This window comes from Eptesicus fuscus, chromosome 5 (assembly GCF_027574615.1).
Source record: "Eptesicus fuscus isolate TK198812 chromosome 5, DD_ASM_mEF_20220401, whole genome shotgun sequence".
In the NCBI taxonomy this organism is placed as follows: Eukaryota; Metazoa; Chordata; class Mammalia; order Chiroptera; family Vespertilionidae; genus Eptesicus; species Eptesicus fuscus.
This window is the reverse complement of record NC_072477.1, coordinates 73,134,787-73,151,938: the sequence shown is the minus strand read 5'-3', so window position 1 is coordinate 73,151,938 and position 17,152 is coordinate 73,134,787. Positions and strand designations below refer to the sequence as shown.

Sequence of the window (17,152 nt, the reverse complement as noted above, 5' to 3'; positions counted from 1 at the left end):
AGCTGATCAGAACTAGCCAGACAGGGTGGAGATGAGTGTTGATTTTTGGGGTCCTACCAGCCCCTTGTCTGCAGCTCCACATACATAGGTCTTCCATATCAAAAGATTATTTGGAATGATGCCCCAAGAACTACACTACAAACCTATCTTTCCAGAACAGATTTTCACTTTTGAGGGGTCCGCAAGCATACTCCACCTTCATATTCCTCTAAGTCAGCACTGTACCAGCAACGAGAGAGACACACATCCCAGGTATTACATGTCACTTATACTTCACATACATAGTCAATACTCATTGAGGCATGCTTCTCAAGGGAAGAGAGTCAAAGGTAAGCCATAACAGCTGGTAACAAAACATCCCATTTAAGCCAGGGGTCCTCAAACTTTTTAAACAGGGGGCCAGTTCACTGTCCCTCAGACCGTTGGAGGGCCAGACTATAGTTTTACAAAAAAAACTATGAACAAATTCCTATGCACACTGCACATATCTTATTTTGAAGTAAAAAAACAAAACGGCAAAAACACCCGCATGTGGCTCGCGGGCTGTAGTTTGAGGACGCCTGCATTTAAGTAAGCCTGGCTTTTGTATATACACCTGAAGGAGTGTGTCTCAGAATTCTCTCCAATCAAAATAGCAAAGCCTTTCTGTGTAGAGCTGACCTAGAAGGACCTGGAGGCCAGTTCCCCTTCCCATATTCCTGCTATAGTCCTCCTTATATGTAACTTTTTTTTTTTTTTTGTCAGACAGATATCTGGTATGCCCTCTTTCAAACATTTCCTGCAGGGAGATGGACAAATGTCTCAGTTTCTGAATGCAACTCATGTGGAAAATAAACAGAAGGCATTAAGAGGTCAGCACAGTTGAAACAGAGCAGCTACTGGATGTTCCAGATAGGAGGAAAACAAGTATACTGTAAGAATATGTACTAATGAAATCCTCAAAGCAAAGTAATTTTCTAATCAGAAGGTGACTCTAGGCACCTGTATTTTTGCAACATCACCACACAGGAAGTCATTCTATTTTAAAATGCCTTAGGCAAGCCTTGAAACATAAACTTTTGGACATACAAGCAGCTATTTATTCATAAAAATGTGGTGACCATGCTTATTTGAGAACAGTTCTTCTGTTCATTCTCAAAGAAACAACAATGGAGGTTGTTGGTTTGACTTAAATGCTGTACAGAGTGGATTCCTTTATACATCAGAGATACATAGCTTAGGTGAAGGCTGAAAAGTCTTTGAAATTGATATCTAAGAACTTACTTTTGACATCTTGCTTTTGCTGTCTCCAGTTAAAAATGCCAAATTGTTAATTTCATTCTGAATCACAAAATTTTGCTCTTCCCTCTTGAAGTTCTAAGTGGGGGGGCGGGGAGAATAAAAAAGCAGACATTACAAGACAGTTCCCTGAGGCCTGTACCTTTCACGCTGTCTCTAAGCCCAGGGCCCAGGAGTCCTTACGTGAGACTTGCACCACAGTATGAAGACCTCTGCCACCATGCGGAAGAGCTGGTCAGAGTCAGCATCGGGGCTTTTGAGCCAGTTGGATCTGAGTTGAAAAGTAAAGGAATATGCATATGAAATTCAGTACTAATTAAAATAATCACACTCATTGGACACTGGATGCACACATTTATCCAGATAAAACTTTATTCCTATAAGGCTATCATCAATATACTCCTTCTATGCTTAGATATAGACATGTATTGTAGATATTTTAGAGGACTTACAATAACCATTTCCATTGTTTCCAAAGGATTCAAGGATTATTTTAGCAAACAGATGTTAGAAATCAACATTTCAAAACTGTCAAAGATAGGCTTTTTTTTTTTTTTCTTTAAGCGGATGAAGTAATTAAGGTCACACTCTAAGTTTTGGGACAAATGCCCTTTAATACATAAAGCAGGCAAAATCAGGAAAGTCTTGGTCGTTATGCCATCTAGTCTTGTCATTTACACTTGTCATTGTCAAACCTCTGAAATGCTGAGCACTTTACAAACAGTTCAGGCTTCATCACTTTTCCTTACAAAGCCAGTTTTATGAATAAAATCTGTAAGACAATATGTTTTTCACTGTTGACTGAAGTGCTTGGCAGAGACCAAATACCTCCTATGTCATCTGAAATTGTTTGGAAACTTCCCATAAATGGGCATTATCCATTTCTTTAAAAACATACACAAAACAGGCTTAACAAAACCAGCTGCATTTATTTAAAAACAAACAAACACAGTAGCAGCAAGAAGGCTAAATTGCAGTAGAATTCAGTCAACTTCTAAAAGTTCTCTTTCCCCTAAGTATCTTACACATTTGAGTTAAATTATATTTTGAAAGGGCTGGGTGAGCTGGCATTCTCAAATATCTATAAAGAGTGATGTAGAAATTAAATTGTCTATCGCCTTCCTTAAAGAAAACTTTGGCTTTCATGAATGGCCTGAAAAACCCAATGTCCCTTGGTGCATACAGGGTAATAGCTATCAAAAGCCAGTTCCCTAAGTCCTGGGACATCAGAATGAATTGCCCTGAGCAGCCTTACATTCTTCCTATTCACAGAGAGCACGCACCAGGCTAAGGAAGAAAGGTGAAGACTGAGGCCAAGACCACTTTTGGGTCCCTCTCTCATTTCCCGAATTCCTTACTGCCCTGAGTTCCAGCCTCACAGATGTTCTTATCTAATCCTTCTTGTTTTCTTTTCCAACCATTCTCTCCTTTATGTGGCAGACACTATAGGTTGTTTACTCAGTCTCTTCCCTTCATAGGAACAAAATCCCATTTTATTCAGGATGGCACTGTGCCCTGCTGAAGGTCACATTACCCAGCTTCCCCTGAGAGATCACCATGTGACTAAGTTCTGATCAATGAGCTGGAAGTGGTAGTTGTTGGATGAGCCTTCTAGAAAAGCTTTCTAAAAAGGGATCAGATAGCTGAAGGTGCCTTTTTGCCTTCCTGCTTCCTGTCTGGAATGATAATATGATGGTTCTAATTGGCATTTTGCACTATAAAGTAACTTTGAAGACGAAGCCAATGTTAAGGATAAAAAGACAAAGCACTGAGGGTCTCTGAGCAGCACCACACTAGTCCTGGGCTGGGTACCTCTGGACTTCTTTTATACGTGAGAGCTAACTTCTACTTTGTTTAGGCCACTGTAATCATGTATCCATTAGCCGGAAGCCAAATGCAATCCAAACTTGAGGCTTGAGATCGATAACGCTTTTTGATTTCTTTCATATTGATTTTTCAGGAGCACTTTTTCATGGTCAAGTGTCAAGTTTGATCAGAACTGGCAGCTGTTCATTCTTTCGTGTTTCGGTTTAAACAAGCCTTATAGGTTTGCACTGTGCCCTGAGTGGGAAGGGACGAGAGCCATAGTCTCTCCTACCAAAGAAAAGCACAGCCACAGGCAGTGTGGGTAGTAGCAGCACAGAAAACAACCTGAGGTCAACATTTCCTCCCTGGAGAAAGAGGACGATTTTGATCCCTTTGCCTTCATATGGGAAGGCAGTTTCTGCTGAATGAATTTGGTTTTCACCACTCTTCTTCTAAGAGGCAAACCTTTACTCTTTATTTCTGGTGAACTCCTTTCGTCAGGTTCAGAGTGGTGGGTGTGCATGAAGAATATCTAATTAAATGTCTCCCCCCATGTTCACAAACTCACTGCACCCCTCTCAAGCCAGATGAAGATGGTATTTGCAGATGAGAAGATCCTGACCTTGCCTTTCCTATTTTCTCAAAGCCTTTCTTCCCCTAACATGATGTACCAGGCTCATCTTCCCCTGCTTCCAGTCTCCCACAGAATTCATGACATCTCTTAATATTCAGACACTTGATCCTTTTGGAGGCACTAAGCTGATTCCTGAGTCTCTTTTCATCTGCACTGCATGCTGCCAAAGGGCCGTGGGAAAACGCAAGGCTGTAGGTGGGAAGAAGGTTGGGTTTAGAGGTAATGATCAGTGGGGGTGATGGCTGAAGCAACCCAAGTGGATAAAATTAATGAGCATATTAATGGAGAAAAGAAGCACAATAATAAACTCTTGGATGATGGCAAGAGTAAAGAGAGTTTGACTTCCATTCTCAAAAAGATAAGTTATCAGATTTTGAAAGAAAGTAAAGCCATGCTCCTATGTTCATGGTCAGGTTGTCTGACTTAGAGGGAGGAGCGTCTCTCAGCCTTATTCCTGAGCCTCCAGTACAAGACACAGCCTGAAGCAGTCACCACACAGGGTTCCCTTCAACAGGCTGAGAGATGGGTTTTCTCCAAAAATCACACTATTTAAAGTTGCTTACTTCCATGTTCTGATTTCCAGGGAGTTGCACTTTTTGAGAAAGTGAGTCAAGCCAGTGTGTCTTGTAGAGAGATTGTCCTGGACCTATGCTGACCTAATATCTTCTGGATGAGGAGATGGAGAGCTGATTTGCCCTGCCCTGCCCGCCCCATACCACACTTGGAATTCCTGCTTGTTCTGGGTCAGCCTCAGGCTGAACACTGACGCACGGAAGCTTCTCTTCAGAAGAGTGTTGCAGATGGTGAAGAAACTTGAAACACTGCCATGCCAGGGCTGAAGGAAGTACAAAGGTCTAATGTAACGAGGAAACACAGGGAGGAGGACAAGAGAAGATGGCACCCTTCAATATTTAAAGAGCTGCCACAAGAGAGATTGGCATTAGTTTTGTGTGCCTCTGAAGAGCAAGATCAGAGCCAATGGTAGGAATTACAGATTGAGCTCAAATGGTTTAAACTGTCTGCGACTAGAATGGGAGTTGTACGCAGGGAGAGGTGTATCTGTTGTTTATAGCCATAGAGGATAATCAGAGGCAGGAAATACACTGCTGGAAAAAGAAAGGGGGTATTTATTTATCCAGTTAGAGGGTGGATGAAGTGACCTCAAATATTCCTGCCACCTCCACCATTCTAGAATCCCAAGCCAGCTAATTCTTTTGAGTGAAGAAAGAACTTGAAAAAGGTAAAGGCACACACATAGAAGGAGGCATTTCCAAGCCAGGCTCAGATGACCATGATGCTCCCTGGTGTTCAGGGAAGAACGGGTTGAAAAGCAGGGATGAATGAATTAATGATGATCTCAAAGACTCTCTGACATTGCCATTTTTAGCACTGTCAAACACGGTGCAGGTGGAACACATTCTATCTTGAGTCTTGATCATCAATAGTGACAAATGACATTAAAGAGCTATTCTCAGAGCAACCTTACTCTACTTTCATTTTTGTTTTCACCTCAAACTCTGACAAATTCCTTCCCTAAACTGTTAACATAATATGTTAATCAGAAATGACTAAAATGATGACTCTCAAAGCAGGGTTTCTTTTGAGAAAGTGAGTCAAATGTCCCATAGATAGGTAAGGGATTATATGTACACACATACACAGTGTGTGTTTGTAAGGTATTTATTGTGAAATGCTAAATATAAGTAATCTTAAATTATTTTAAATAGTACATACAATTTGCCTTATAAAATAAATTCTAAAATGGGTATATTCAGACCTATTTTCTGCTCATGACAGAATGGCATAACACTCAAAATGTTAGGAATGTTCCCTCAAATATTCCTGAGGCTTTTGACTATCTACAATGAGGTATTTTAAAATCAAGCTTCCCCAAATTTGTATTTTAGGCCTGCAAGCGTTAAAGGGTGTGGTATAATAAGAAAGATCTATTTGGTCTTTGACTCCCACTAGGACCAACAATACTTTGTTCCTTTTCCTGTTTATGGTCATTAGTCTCCTATGTGCTCATTTCCCTCATCATTCAGTTTAAATTCCATAGTCAATCTTTATAATCACTAGTTTACATATACCCTTGACTCCCTAACCCATTTTTTCTTTGTCATACTCACTTTACAAACTTCCAACCCTGGTCAAATCAACCTCTCTTCCTACTCTGGGCCAAAACCTGGCAGCAGAATTGACTGGAGAAAAAGACTTTGAATTCATGATCATGGATCTCAAGTGGAGCCCTTAATGCTACTTGGCATCACACCACACTTCTTTGGTCTATCTGCTCTCCCACCTCTCCCTGGCCACTGTCTTATATCTTCTTCTTACTCCTCACATCTCTAAGCAACCTCTCCCCATCCTCACTCATAGCTGATCATCTTGCTTCCTACTTCACTGAGGATGGAAGCAACCAGGAAGGGATTCCTACAGATTCTACCCATCCATATACAGGGTACCCCTCCCAAAATGTATATACACTTTAATAGTTGATAGCTGTTTTGAAAATGAAATGTACTTTAATAAACAATGCCTTTATAATTATTCTGCCTTCCTGCCTACTGTTGTGAATGAACTATCTGAGGCTGATCCTTTGCCTGTTTAAGGGCATTGCTTTAGAAACAGATCTTGTAACATAGAAACCCACACATGAAACCTAAATGTTCATGTTGACCAAAATCACCCCAAACAATTTGATAAAATAAAATAAAAAGAAATCCTCTCTCACTCTGATCAATTTCCTCTTCTCTACTGGATTATTCCCATTAGTAAAGAAGCAAGCTGACAAGTCTCTCATCTTAAAAATTCTTCTCTTGACTCTACTTCTGTCTCCATCTACCATCCTATTTCTCTGTCCTCCTTTATAATAAAACTCCTTAAACAAGTTGTCTGTATTGCTGTCTCTAAATCCTTTCCTCCATTCTCTTCTAGTCCACTCCAAAGAGCTTTCATCTCCATTATTCCACTGAAACTGCTCCGGTCAAGGTCACCAATAAACTTCATTCATCATTCTTTCCTACTGGAAGGGCCTTATAAAGTTGGCACCCAGGACACATCATTCTGCTGGTTTCCTCCTGTCTCATTGGTTACTTTCTTTTAGTCTCAGGCACTGGTTCCTCCTCCTCTGTCTGACTTCTTCATGTTGGAGAGCACAAAGGCTGAGTCCTTAGAACTCTCCCTCCCCTTCAATCCTTTATCTCATCCAGTCTCCTGGTTCTTAAAGACTACATGCCAATATGTTGATGACTCCTAAATTCCTATATCTACATCGGACCCCTCTCCTGAACTCTGCACTCATATTCAACTGCCCACTCAACACTGTTATTTCTATATTGATGAGACAACTCAGATTTAACATGTCCAAAAGCGAGATCCTGATCTTCCTCTAAAAATCTTTTGTACCCACAATCTTCCTCAACTCAGCTGATAAAAACCCCATCCTTCCATTTGCCAGAATCATCTTTGACTTGACTCTCCTTTTTTCTTTCATCCCCTATCTGGAAGTCCCGAGGGCTTTACTTCGTAGTAGACCCAGAATCTGATATCTTCTGTCAACATTCATTATTACCATGCTGGCCTCAGCCAACATCAACTTTTTTTCTTTTACTTTTTCATTTTTTAAATTAAATCTTTATTGTTGAAAGTATTGCCTCCCTCCACCCCCATTAACTCCTTATAGCCCACCTCTTTTTAATTGTGGTAAAATACATAAAACATAAAATTGGTCATTACTGATATTTAGTACATTCACAATGTTGGGCAACTATTTCTAAAATATTTTCAGGACTCTAAAAGGAAACTCCAATCGCATTAAGCAGTTGTAACCCATTCTAGCCCCCACCAATCCCCTTCTAGTCTGGCAACCTCTAGTCTGCTCTGTCTCAATTAGCTCTTGACTGGATCATTGTAAACCTCCCAACTGGTCTCCTCACTTCCTTATTTGCCTCCATCCCTCACCATAGTGTTCAAAGAATGAGTCAGATCACATCACAGATGAGCTCAAAACCTCCAACTTCTCATTTCACTCAGAATAAAAGCCAGTCTTCACAGTGGCCTCCAAGGCCCTGACTCATGTTGCCTCTCTGACATCTACACTCTCTGCACCCCTCACTCTTCTCCAGCTGCACTAGTCTCCTTGTGATCCCTTGAACATCCCAAACACACTCCTTCCTCAGGGCCTGCACCAGATGTTCCCTCTTCCTGGAACACCCTTCCCAGACCTAACTTCATCTCTTTAGGTCTTTGCTCAAATGTCGCTTTCTCAGTAATGTTCTGTTTACAATAGTAACTCCACCCTACCCTGGCACTCCTAATTCCCCTTACCCTGCTTTGCACAGATTACTTTTATAAGTAAAGTGTATATTTAAATATAAAAGTATATATCCTACCTAATAATAGACAAATATGCAAATTGACCGCACCTTCACTATGCCCAAGCCACGCCCACCAGTCAAGCCACACCCACCAACCAATCAGGATGAGTATACAAATTACCCCAACAAAGATGGTGGCTAATTTGCATATCAAGACAGCTTAGAAAGAAGCCAAGAGATGCTGAAGGGAGCAAAGCTGTGGAGAAGCAAGCAAGCCAGGGGGGGGGGGGGGGAGGAGAAGGGAGGAGCGGAGGTGGGGCCAGGGGAGAAGGAAGGAGAGTGGGGCAGGCTGGCGGAGAAGGCGGGCTGGGGGACAAGGGAGGAGAGCAGGCGGGGTGGGGTAGAGTGCAGCAGGAAACTCTATTGCAGGATTTTTCCTGCAACGGGAACGCTAGTAATTATATAAATACTTATTTTGTTTATTGTCTGCATGCCCCACTCCCCTCCCAGAATGAAAGCTCCCTACACCAGACATCTTCATTTATTCTTCATTTATTTTGTTCATCCTGTTCCCCAATGCCCAACAGTCAGTAATATCTACTGAATGAATGTGTGACAGAACAGCAGAAGGGCAGGAGTGGGTCACTGCTGTCCTTATTCGACCAACTCCCTCTCACCTGTGGTATTTGAGGATGGAAGAGGTGGCCATGTCACTGACCATATAGAATCACTGGTCAAGGAAAGCATAGCTTGGAGGTCTCACACTAGGAATTATTGGGGGAGGGAACTGGTGGGGCCGCTGTGATCTCCCTCTATCACTTTAACACAACCAAACAACATCTTCCTCCCTGTGGATATGCTCCCCAGGCCTCCTCCGTACCTGTTGTTGTCCACATAGCGGATGAGCATGGGGTAGAAGGCATAGAGGTCTCTGCAGAGGACTGCGAACTCATCCAGGATGAGGAGCTCCGCCTCCTGAGTGTCCCCTTTGCTGTCAGCTTTCAGCTGCTCTTCCTCCTGCACAGTCTTGACAGCCTTTTTCTTCAGCTTCTCCAGAGTTGGGATGAAGTGGCTTCTGAGCAGGTCAGGCCTGGCTTTGCTGATGATTGGCTGGGCGTACACTGCGTTTGCAAACAAAGGGCCTCCCCCTCATTTCACATAGTATGACAATTGATGAAAGGAAAGAAGTGCCACTGAGAGGTTGAGGCTCTGAAAATCCATCCACTCAGGGTGGCACCTGTTCACACCTCCTAGTTCTTCCTAACAGATATCTTAAATCATTTTATAGTATGTTCATGCTGGTTTTGGCTCACTAGCTAGATTATAAACTCCCTGAAGGAAGCCTTTTGTTCATAATAACCAGTACTGTGCCAAGCCAAGAGTAGGCACTGAACTCTATGCTTTCTGGTTATTTTATAGAAAAAAATTGTTGCTAAAAATATAACCCAACCACAGTTCTCAGCACCCAACACTTGAGAACTATCAGCCCAATGCCTGGAGGCTCCCTGAGACCCTGAGGAAGGCAGACAAACTATTATCAGCAATAATGAGCTGAGAGGAAGAGGTGGCCACTAGAAGTCAAAGAGCAGAAACAAGCCTCAGTGGGACTTGGGACTATCATCCTGACCTTCTTAACGAGAAAGAAAAACTTTATGTCTCACCCTATTTCTTAAATGGAATATCCTATTGGTTCAATTCATAATAAAGAGCAGAACCTGAGTGCTTATATTAAAAAAGTGGAATGAAATGAATGAGTCATGAACTGTTGACAATGTTAATGTATATTTCAAAGTTTCTTTAGCTTAGGGCATTTTAACTGAAAATAGCCTGCTTTTCAGCATTTAAAAAATCTTATTTTATTTTATTTTTTTAATTTCATAAAGAAGACTGTTTTAGAAAGAGAAAGTGTCAGTAGCTCTCTGCTGAGATGCATTAACCAAGAAGTCGAAACTCAGAGCCGTGATGGCTTGGATTTCACTCCACACCTCACCCCTTACCCTTTACCCCTCACGGAGGTGCTTCTCTGCCTTGGAGCTATAATTGGAATGGCTATTCCAGATGTGGGTGATTTGGGGTTACTATTTAAAATTGATTTTGCTCAGGTACCAGGAATTAAGTGGCCTGATGGTAGAATTAATTCATCTGTGGAATAAAAGGCCAAGTTCCATTCCCCTCAGTGCCTCTCTTGCTGTGACATCTTTTCTCTCTGCTCCTCTAGGGGGCTAAGGGAGCTGTTCCTTTATCTCCTTCCTTCCCTTAATCCAGATTTACAAATGAGAGCTCATCAACAAATGCCTTAAGGTCAACAATATTCTTGGGCTAACAGGTAAGAAAAGAATGCCAACTTTATTTATTCATATCCACAGAAGCCCATCTCTACTATCTAGTAGCCATTAGCACTCAGTTCATTTCTGAGAAAAGAAGGAGGTAGGAACTTTTCTTCCTTGGTCATGCAGAGGAATGCCTACTAATTTATCTGGGAAGGGAAATACCCAGAGTTGGGCTGATACTCCCTGGGACTCAGCCACCATGTGTCACGGTCCAGGAGACTGACTATATGGGTGAAGCTGTTCTGGTGGACTCTTCTATCTAAACTATGGGTCCATCCAAAGCAAGGACTTTTCTATCTCCTCAGACTCTACTTTGACACAGAGGACACTAAATACTCATGGATTCCTGACTGTGGAAAGTATGGTTATTTGTTTTCCAAGTCTTTCCTTTCTTTGAGGTTGCTCTAGGAACAGAAAATCAGCTAACACCATTACCAAGAGCCTTCTGCATGCAAGGAGTTCCAGAGGAACACAACCCTCCCCCCTAAAAAAATCATCCCCAAACAAAGTGATACGACTATGAATCTAAATTAGAGAGTGTCCAAGAAAGCATAAAGTAAGATACAACTGCCAGAAACTTATAGCACGGCCCAGATGGCAGTGAATTTTATAGATGTGGAGAACATAAAGGACCACTTATCAAGAAAATAGGGACAATTATTACCAGAAGAGCAAAGGGGATTCTTAAGTACCAAAAGCAAATAAAGCCCGGATCATGTGCATCAGGTAGAGTTTATCAAGAAGGTCTCAGAGGCCTGGCCTAGCTGGGGAGCGGGCACGAGCACTTGCTCCAAGAAACTCTACAGAGGAATAAGTCGATTCTTTGTGCTGTTAAGTAACGGAGGTGGGTAGGGAGAACAGTTTAAAGATAGTCTAAGAGGTGAAAAGAGGCTCTAGGCATCTTGGTCCCTGAGCTGGGCTGGGGAGAAAGGCATCTGTGGTACCTGCGATGCGCTTCATCCAGGAGGCCTCATCGATGCCCAGGTTGTTGTTGATGATTTTCAGGATGTTGCCCAGGATGACACTGAGGTGTTCCGAGGTGACTTTGGTGCACCAGGGCCCTGTGCTGGGGGGCAGGTGCTCAGGCCCCTGCTCCCACCAGTAGGACAGGTAGTTGCAGAGCATGGGCAGGATCACCTCGATGACATGGGGCATCTCCGTGTACCGGGCTCCGGACTCGGCTAGGTGGTGGATTTCCTTCATGAGGCGTTCCAGCGGGGGGATGTCAGGACACATCTCTTCCACCGTGTCGGGCATCCCCAGAACTGGCCGAGAGCATACAGGAAGAACAAAGGGACAATAATTCAAAAGCACAATGATGCAACCTTCTCTCCTCTGTCCCACCCTCCCTTTGGTCAGTAGGTGTGAGTTTCCACCCCAGAGCCTTGCGCGAGGGAGCCCTGGATGTGGAGCTTCTGTCAGCTGAAGACTACAGCTTCCAGAGGCTGGGTTTTCCTCCCAAAGTCACACTCAGCTTGAAGCACTTAAACATAAGGTTAAAGGAGCATGACAGGGACCCTGCTGAGGGGCATTTCCCATGACCCCTCTGTGACCAAGCTGGTCTCTGGGCTTCTCCCTCCTGTCCTGAGTGCGTGCACAGCAGGGAAGGCGGGTCTAGTTAGAGAAAAGCCACTAATGGGTGTTTGGTTGTTAACTTGTGGTTCAATTACTGGGATGGCAGCTGCACTGCTTAGAAAAGGAAAGGAAACCTCCTCACATGTTGCCTCAGCTAGACCAGAGACAACAATACGTTCCATCCAGTTGGAAATTTTGGGAAAGAAACATTGCACATGAGTTGATTTCTACATTTACAACTGACCTGCGGTGAGCTGTCAATCACTTAAGCCTTTTTGTTCCTGCAGGCTTATGTGCAAGGAATAATAGCCCTGCCCTTTCTTCACACTGAATGACTGCAATCACTTCACTGAACAAGGACAGACGGGATGAAGTGGCAACAGAGTTCCACATTAAAGGTTATCAGATACAAGAGGAGCCAACGGAAGAAGCCAGGGGCTAGCTGCCCTGTTCTCTGTAAGGAAAAGGACACTTTCCCCCCAAAGCTGGGAAGAGAGATTAAAAGCATCCTGAGGTTCCTGACAGGTGAGAAGATAAAAAGGGCGCGGAGTGAGAGACACGGCAGGTTGAGAAAGAAGCACAAGCCCACAGCTCTACAGGTGCATCCCTTTATCTTACTGCTCCCCACAGAGTCCACCTGGGCTTGGGGGTGGGTACACACCACCCAAAGGCCAAACTTCTCACACTGGGCCAAAGCATCAGGCACGACAGTGGCTAGGGAGTCTGAGAAGCCACAGGAAAATGTGGAACATTTCCCCAGAGCATCAGTTCCACTAGAAGATTTGAGGAAGTGATTTTTGATACTAGAAGTCCAGTTCTCATGAATCTCTCAGGACAAAGCGGAAGCCTTCAAATAAACGTTTGTGTTCAGTGAAGCGGGTTATGTCTGCAGGCCCTGTGCTATTGGTGCTGCTGCTGGTTGGGGGTCTGCTTCAGACGTTGGGTCCACAGGAGCTGAAGGGTTAATGAGTGAGAGGCCAAGGCAAATTCTTTGGCCTTTAGAAATACTGGCTGATTGAAGGGGACTGTTTTGATTTCCCTCGTGATCATATTGCTTAGAGCAGACATACAAAATAACCCTGGCTGCCGTGGAGTGAATGAATCTGTAGCTGAGACAGGTGGTTCTGCTGGATGGCATGTGGCAACGCAGTGGACCCCGGGGAGCTCCCTGCTACGGAGCAGTCCCATGAGGTCCCAACACGCTTTCCCTAGGACGACTTTCTGTTGTTATCACTACGGCCTTTGGTAAGTATCAGGCTAAGGATCTCTCTGCCTTGGAAGTTAGGAGTGGACCAGTATTCTTTAACACCCAGACCATTCAAAAGGATTCACAGCATGAAAGCCAAAGACCCCTGGGTTCCCGTGATTTACAGTGGGAGGGAATTCCTTGGGCCAGGCATGGTCCCCTGCCCACCCAGGCTTTTGCAGAGAACAAGTCTAGCCTCTGTCTTTTAGCAGAACAACAACAATCAGGGGTGACCTCAACATGGGGGCCTGGGGAGACTCTCAAAAACAAAATAATTTTACACAGTGTCAGAATAAAGAGGTAAAGACAGAGGAGTCAAACTGTCTACCTCCAGCTCTGCACACAGAGCAATGCCAACCACCACAGTGCAACTGAAGCTTACAGTTGTTTGCTATAAAATTATAAATAAGAAGGCTCGTGTGTGTGTGTGTGTGTGTGTGTGTGTGTGTGTGTGTATATGTGCATGTTTAAATGGCATGTAGACAATACCTCAACAGGAATACTTTTTTTTTCCTGAAGGAAAACACAGCGTTGCTTGAGGTTTCTGCACTGGAGTCATTATAATGACCTTTAAAAGTTATTTATATGTAATTGGCTCTGGAGTAGAGGAAACATTTGAGATTCAGATGGTGTTTTGTACTTCAAATGCCATATAAAACCACAGAATGAATGCTGCTGAGTTATCTACCTGAAAAACAGCCTTAGCTGGGTCTTGTCAGAATCAGACACAACACTGTTAGGGAGGATCATTTGAACCCCTGCCCTTTCATCTTCTAGATAAACAATGTTTAACCTTTCTTATCTCATGGCACACATAAACTGATTACTAAAATTCTGCAGCACACCAAAAATATATATTTTTTGCTGGTCTGACAAAACATAGGTTTAATTTTGATTCATTCACACCAGATGGCTATTGTTGTGTTGGCTATTGTTATTTTTTTCATTTGACAATCTAAGGGAAAAGAGGTCAGTGCCCCTGACTAAATGGTCAGGTATTGCATGTTTTAAAAATTCTTGCAAAACACCAGTTGAAAATCGCTGTTCTACATCAATGGTTCTCAAAGTGAAGTCCTCCCACCAGCAGCAACAGCAAAGAAGTGATAGGATCTTCTGGGTCCAGACCCGCTGGATTAGAAACTCTATGGGCTGGACTCAGCAAGCTTCTTTCTAACCAGCCCTCCGAGGGATTCTGATGTATGCTGGGGTTAGAGAACCACTGAATTAGATTTTAAAGTTGTATATTCTTCACCGAGCAGCTCTTTCCTCAAAAAGAGGGCAGCAGAGAGCTTCACCTCTTTGGAGTGAAGGCAGAGCTTCCATGGAAACTGGACCTCCTTCCTCTGGTTGATTATCCCAATTAGGGTGTGCTGAGTAAACTGGCTGGTGATTAGGATGTTTTGGCCAATCTAATGTTCTGATTAATAGACCACTGCCACACATAACCAAAGATTTTATCTAGTTTTGAATAACTGGCACATAACAGTATTAAACCTTTTCTAGGCATCTCTTTATAATTTTTGGATGAGTCAGAAAATGCACCAGGATCTTGTAGGGTAGAAGAGTTACTAATATGAGTAACTGCTGGCAGAACACTAACTGTCAATTAATAGAGATGTCCATTTGGCTGAAGGCTTGATAAATCAGTTCATATTGTATTTCTAGACTGAAGACTCACCTCATTTGTCACCCTATACATTCCTGACCCTTCTTGATCCCTTCAGCCATCCACTTTATATAATGAATGAAGTCTACTTCAATAGAGTCTGTTAGGCCATCACTCATTCTCTGACTCCAGGCAAACCTGGTTACCCCACAATACATATTCATGCACAGTCTACTTTCCAAGAGCCATACACGTGATCAGCATTCACTCTTTGATTAACTGAATGCTGAAAAACATGGGCTCAGGGGACTTGGGTACTGAGTCCCACAGTATGTCACTGATGGATGAAGAACTATGTCATCTCTAATCACAACCTTGTCCCTTTTCTTCTTTGTGAGTAAGCAATGACGGGTACTTATTTTTTATTTATGAACATGTCTTATCAAATCAATGTAGTGGTATGTAAAATAAGAAGCAACATTTTTCAAATAGCTCTTGAGAAGGAGAACAATGGGACAGAGCTGATCCCCTCCCTCCCAAAGCCAATCTAGGTTTCCTCCATCTATTTGTCAAGCTCTCACTTTGCCTGCTGCTGTGCCTCTATGAGCTCAAGAGCAGAGTAGGTCTCTCTCTTTCCCAACATACTGGTGATACTGAGACAAAAGTGCACTATTTCTTGAATCCAAGTTGGAGCAGAATGAATGTATAAATGTCCAGCACGGTCGTGACTGGGCCCATATCTCTTTGGAACTGGGGAATAATGCTTGGTCTGGCATTTGCCTACAGATGTCACAGCCTTTTTCAACGTTACTAAAGCCACTCAGTTGCTCAGCTCCCACTCAGCTGCAAGATGTGACTCATTTATAATCATGAGAGGGTGGAAAAAACCCCAAGGTCGAAACATATTTTTGCTAGTCCAAGAAAGGAGAGAAAGGGTGAGATGAGGCTGAAGGGAATGAACTTGGAATTTTCATCAGAGACTTTGGAAAGTTGAGGCATCTCAGCAGTGTTTCTTTCTTCACCAGCCCTGAGAACACCAGTCTCTGTTGTATTCTTGCTCAGGAAAAGAGTTTTATAAAGCGGCCTTATCTAAACCATCCTGGTGATCATTTCTGAGGGCAAGGTGTTTCTTTTATCTGGAGTAGAAAAAGCAAATGGGGATAAGCCCACCTTGGCTGAGCACTCTGCATTCTTAGATGGGGAGACTGGTGGTAAAGAGTGGAGCATGAACCTGTACTCTCTTAGCACTCCCTCCCTTAGGATCTCATAGCAGCTTGAGAAGAGGGCCCGAACTGAATAGAATCGCTATGCTGTCCATCACTTGTTGGTCTGGTATATCAATATTTTAAGGAAAATATTAAGGTTCTGGTTTGAAATGGGTTACTGTTTTTTTTTTTAATTATGTTTTTTTTTAACATTATGTTTTTATTGATTTTAGAGCGAGAGGAAGGGAGAGGGAGATAGAAACATTGATCAGCTGCCTCCTGCACACCCCTACGAGGGATCGAGCCTACAACCAGATTATGTGCCCTGCCAGGAAAAAGAACAGGTGACCCTTCGGTGCACGGGATAACTCCCAACTAACAGAACCACCCTGGCCAGGCATGGTTTTTCTTGATATTGATTAGGCCCATGGTGTGGTAATTTTTACTTCATGTTACTTTTTGTTTCATGTTACACCAAATCACTGTAGTTCTTTCTAGTCGATTCAAGGTTTCTGTGTGAAGCTCCTCTATTCCACTGCCCTTCAGTGGGATCATAATTCATCCAGATGTGAGGACTCTCCCTCCCACCCTCCAGGAGCAGGTTTACAACCTGCCTTGCATTCCAGTTCTAAGTTCTTCTAGGATAGGGGGTGGAAAACCTTTTCTGTAAGGGGCCGGGGAGTAAATATTTTAGGCACTGCAGGCCAGACAGTCTCCGCTGCCATGACTCAGCTCCGCCGCTGGAGTGGAAGGGGAGCAGAATGTGCCATGGCAAATATGCCTCTTTGGCACAGGGATTATTTTGAGCTGATTATTTTTAAGAAACAGCACACAGAATCTCTGAAGAAGGATTAGAAGTTACCCTTTTGTCAAAGAACTCTACATTTATAAAAGGGATTTACATTAAAAAGGCAGTCTACCAGGAAGAGAGCTCTTACCAAGCAGGACTGTTTCATCTGAGAGACCCCTGAATGGCCTGGCAACCTTTGTTTACAAACAGCTCCTCTTCTCCCCTTCCCTACTGCCTCCTTCCCTTCCACGCCCCATGCCTTTGCCCCTTTCCTTAGCCCGGACAGTATTTAAGGCTCATTCCTTGGACTACCTTTCCAATCTCATATCTCTGTGGGGCACATGTACATATGTATGTGATTAA

General features: G+C 43.2%; 1 protein-coding gene across 1 annotated transcript in view; it reads right to left on the bottom strand.

Moving 5' to 3' along the window:
* Window positions 1–17,152, bottom strand: part of RYR3 (ryanodine receptor 3) — a 393,437-nt gene that overhangs the window by 62,651 nt on the left and 313,634 nt on the right. Inside the window, exons 68-71 of the mRNA XM_054715636.1 lie at window positions 11,312–11,632; window positions 8,918–9,158; window positions 1,462–1,549; window positions 1,264–1,356 (exon numbers count right to left, since the gene is read on the bottom strand). Coding sequence (XP_054571611.1) covers window positions 1,264–1,356; window positions 1,462–1,549; window positions 8,918–9,158; window positions 11,312–11,632 — 743 coding nt within the window. The remainder of the gene's footprint in view (window positions 1–1,263; window positions 1,357–1,461; window positions 1,550–8,917; window positions 9,159–11,311; window positions 11,633–17,152) is intronic.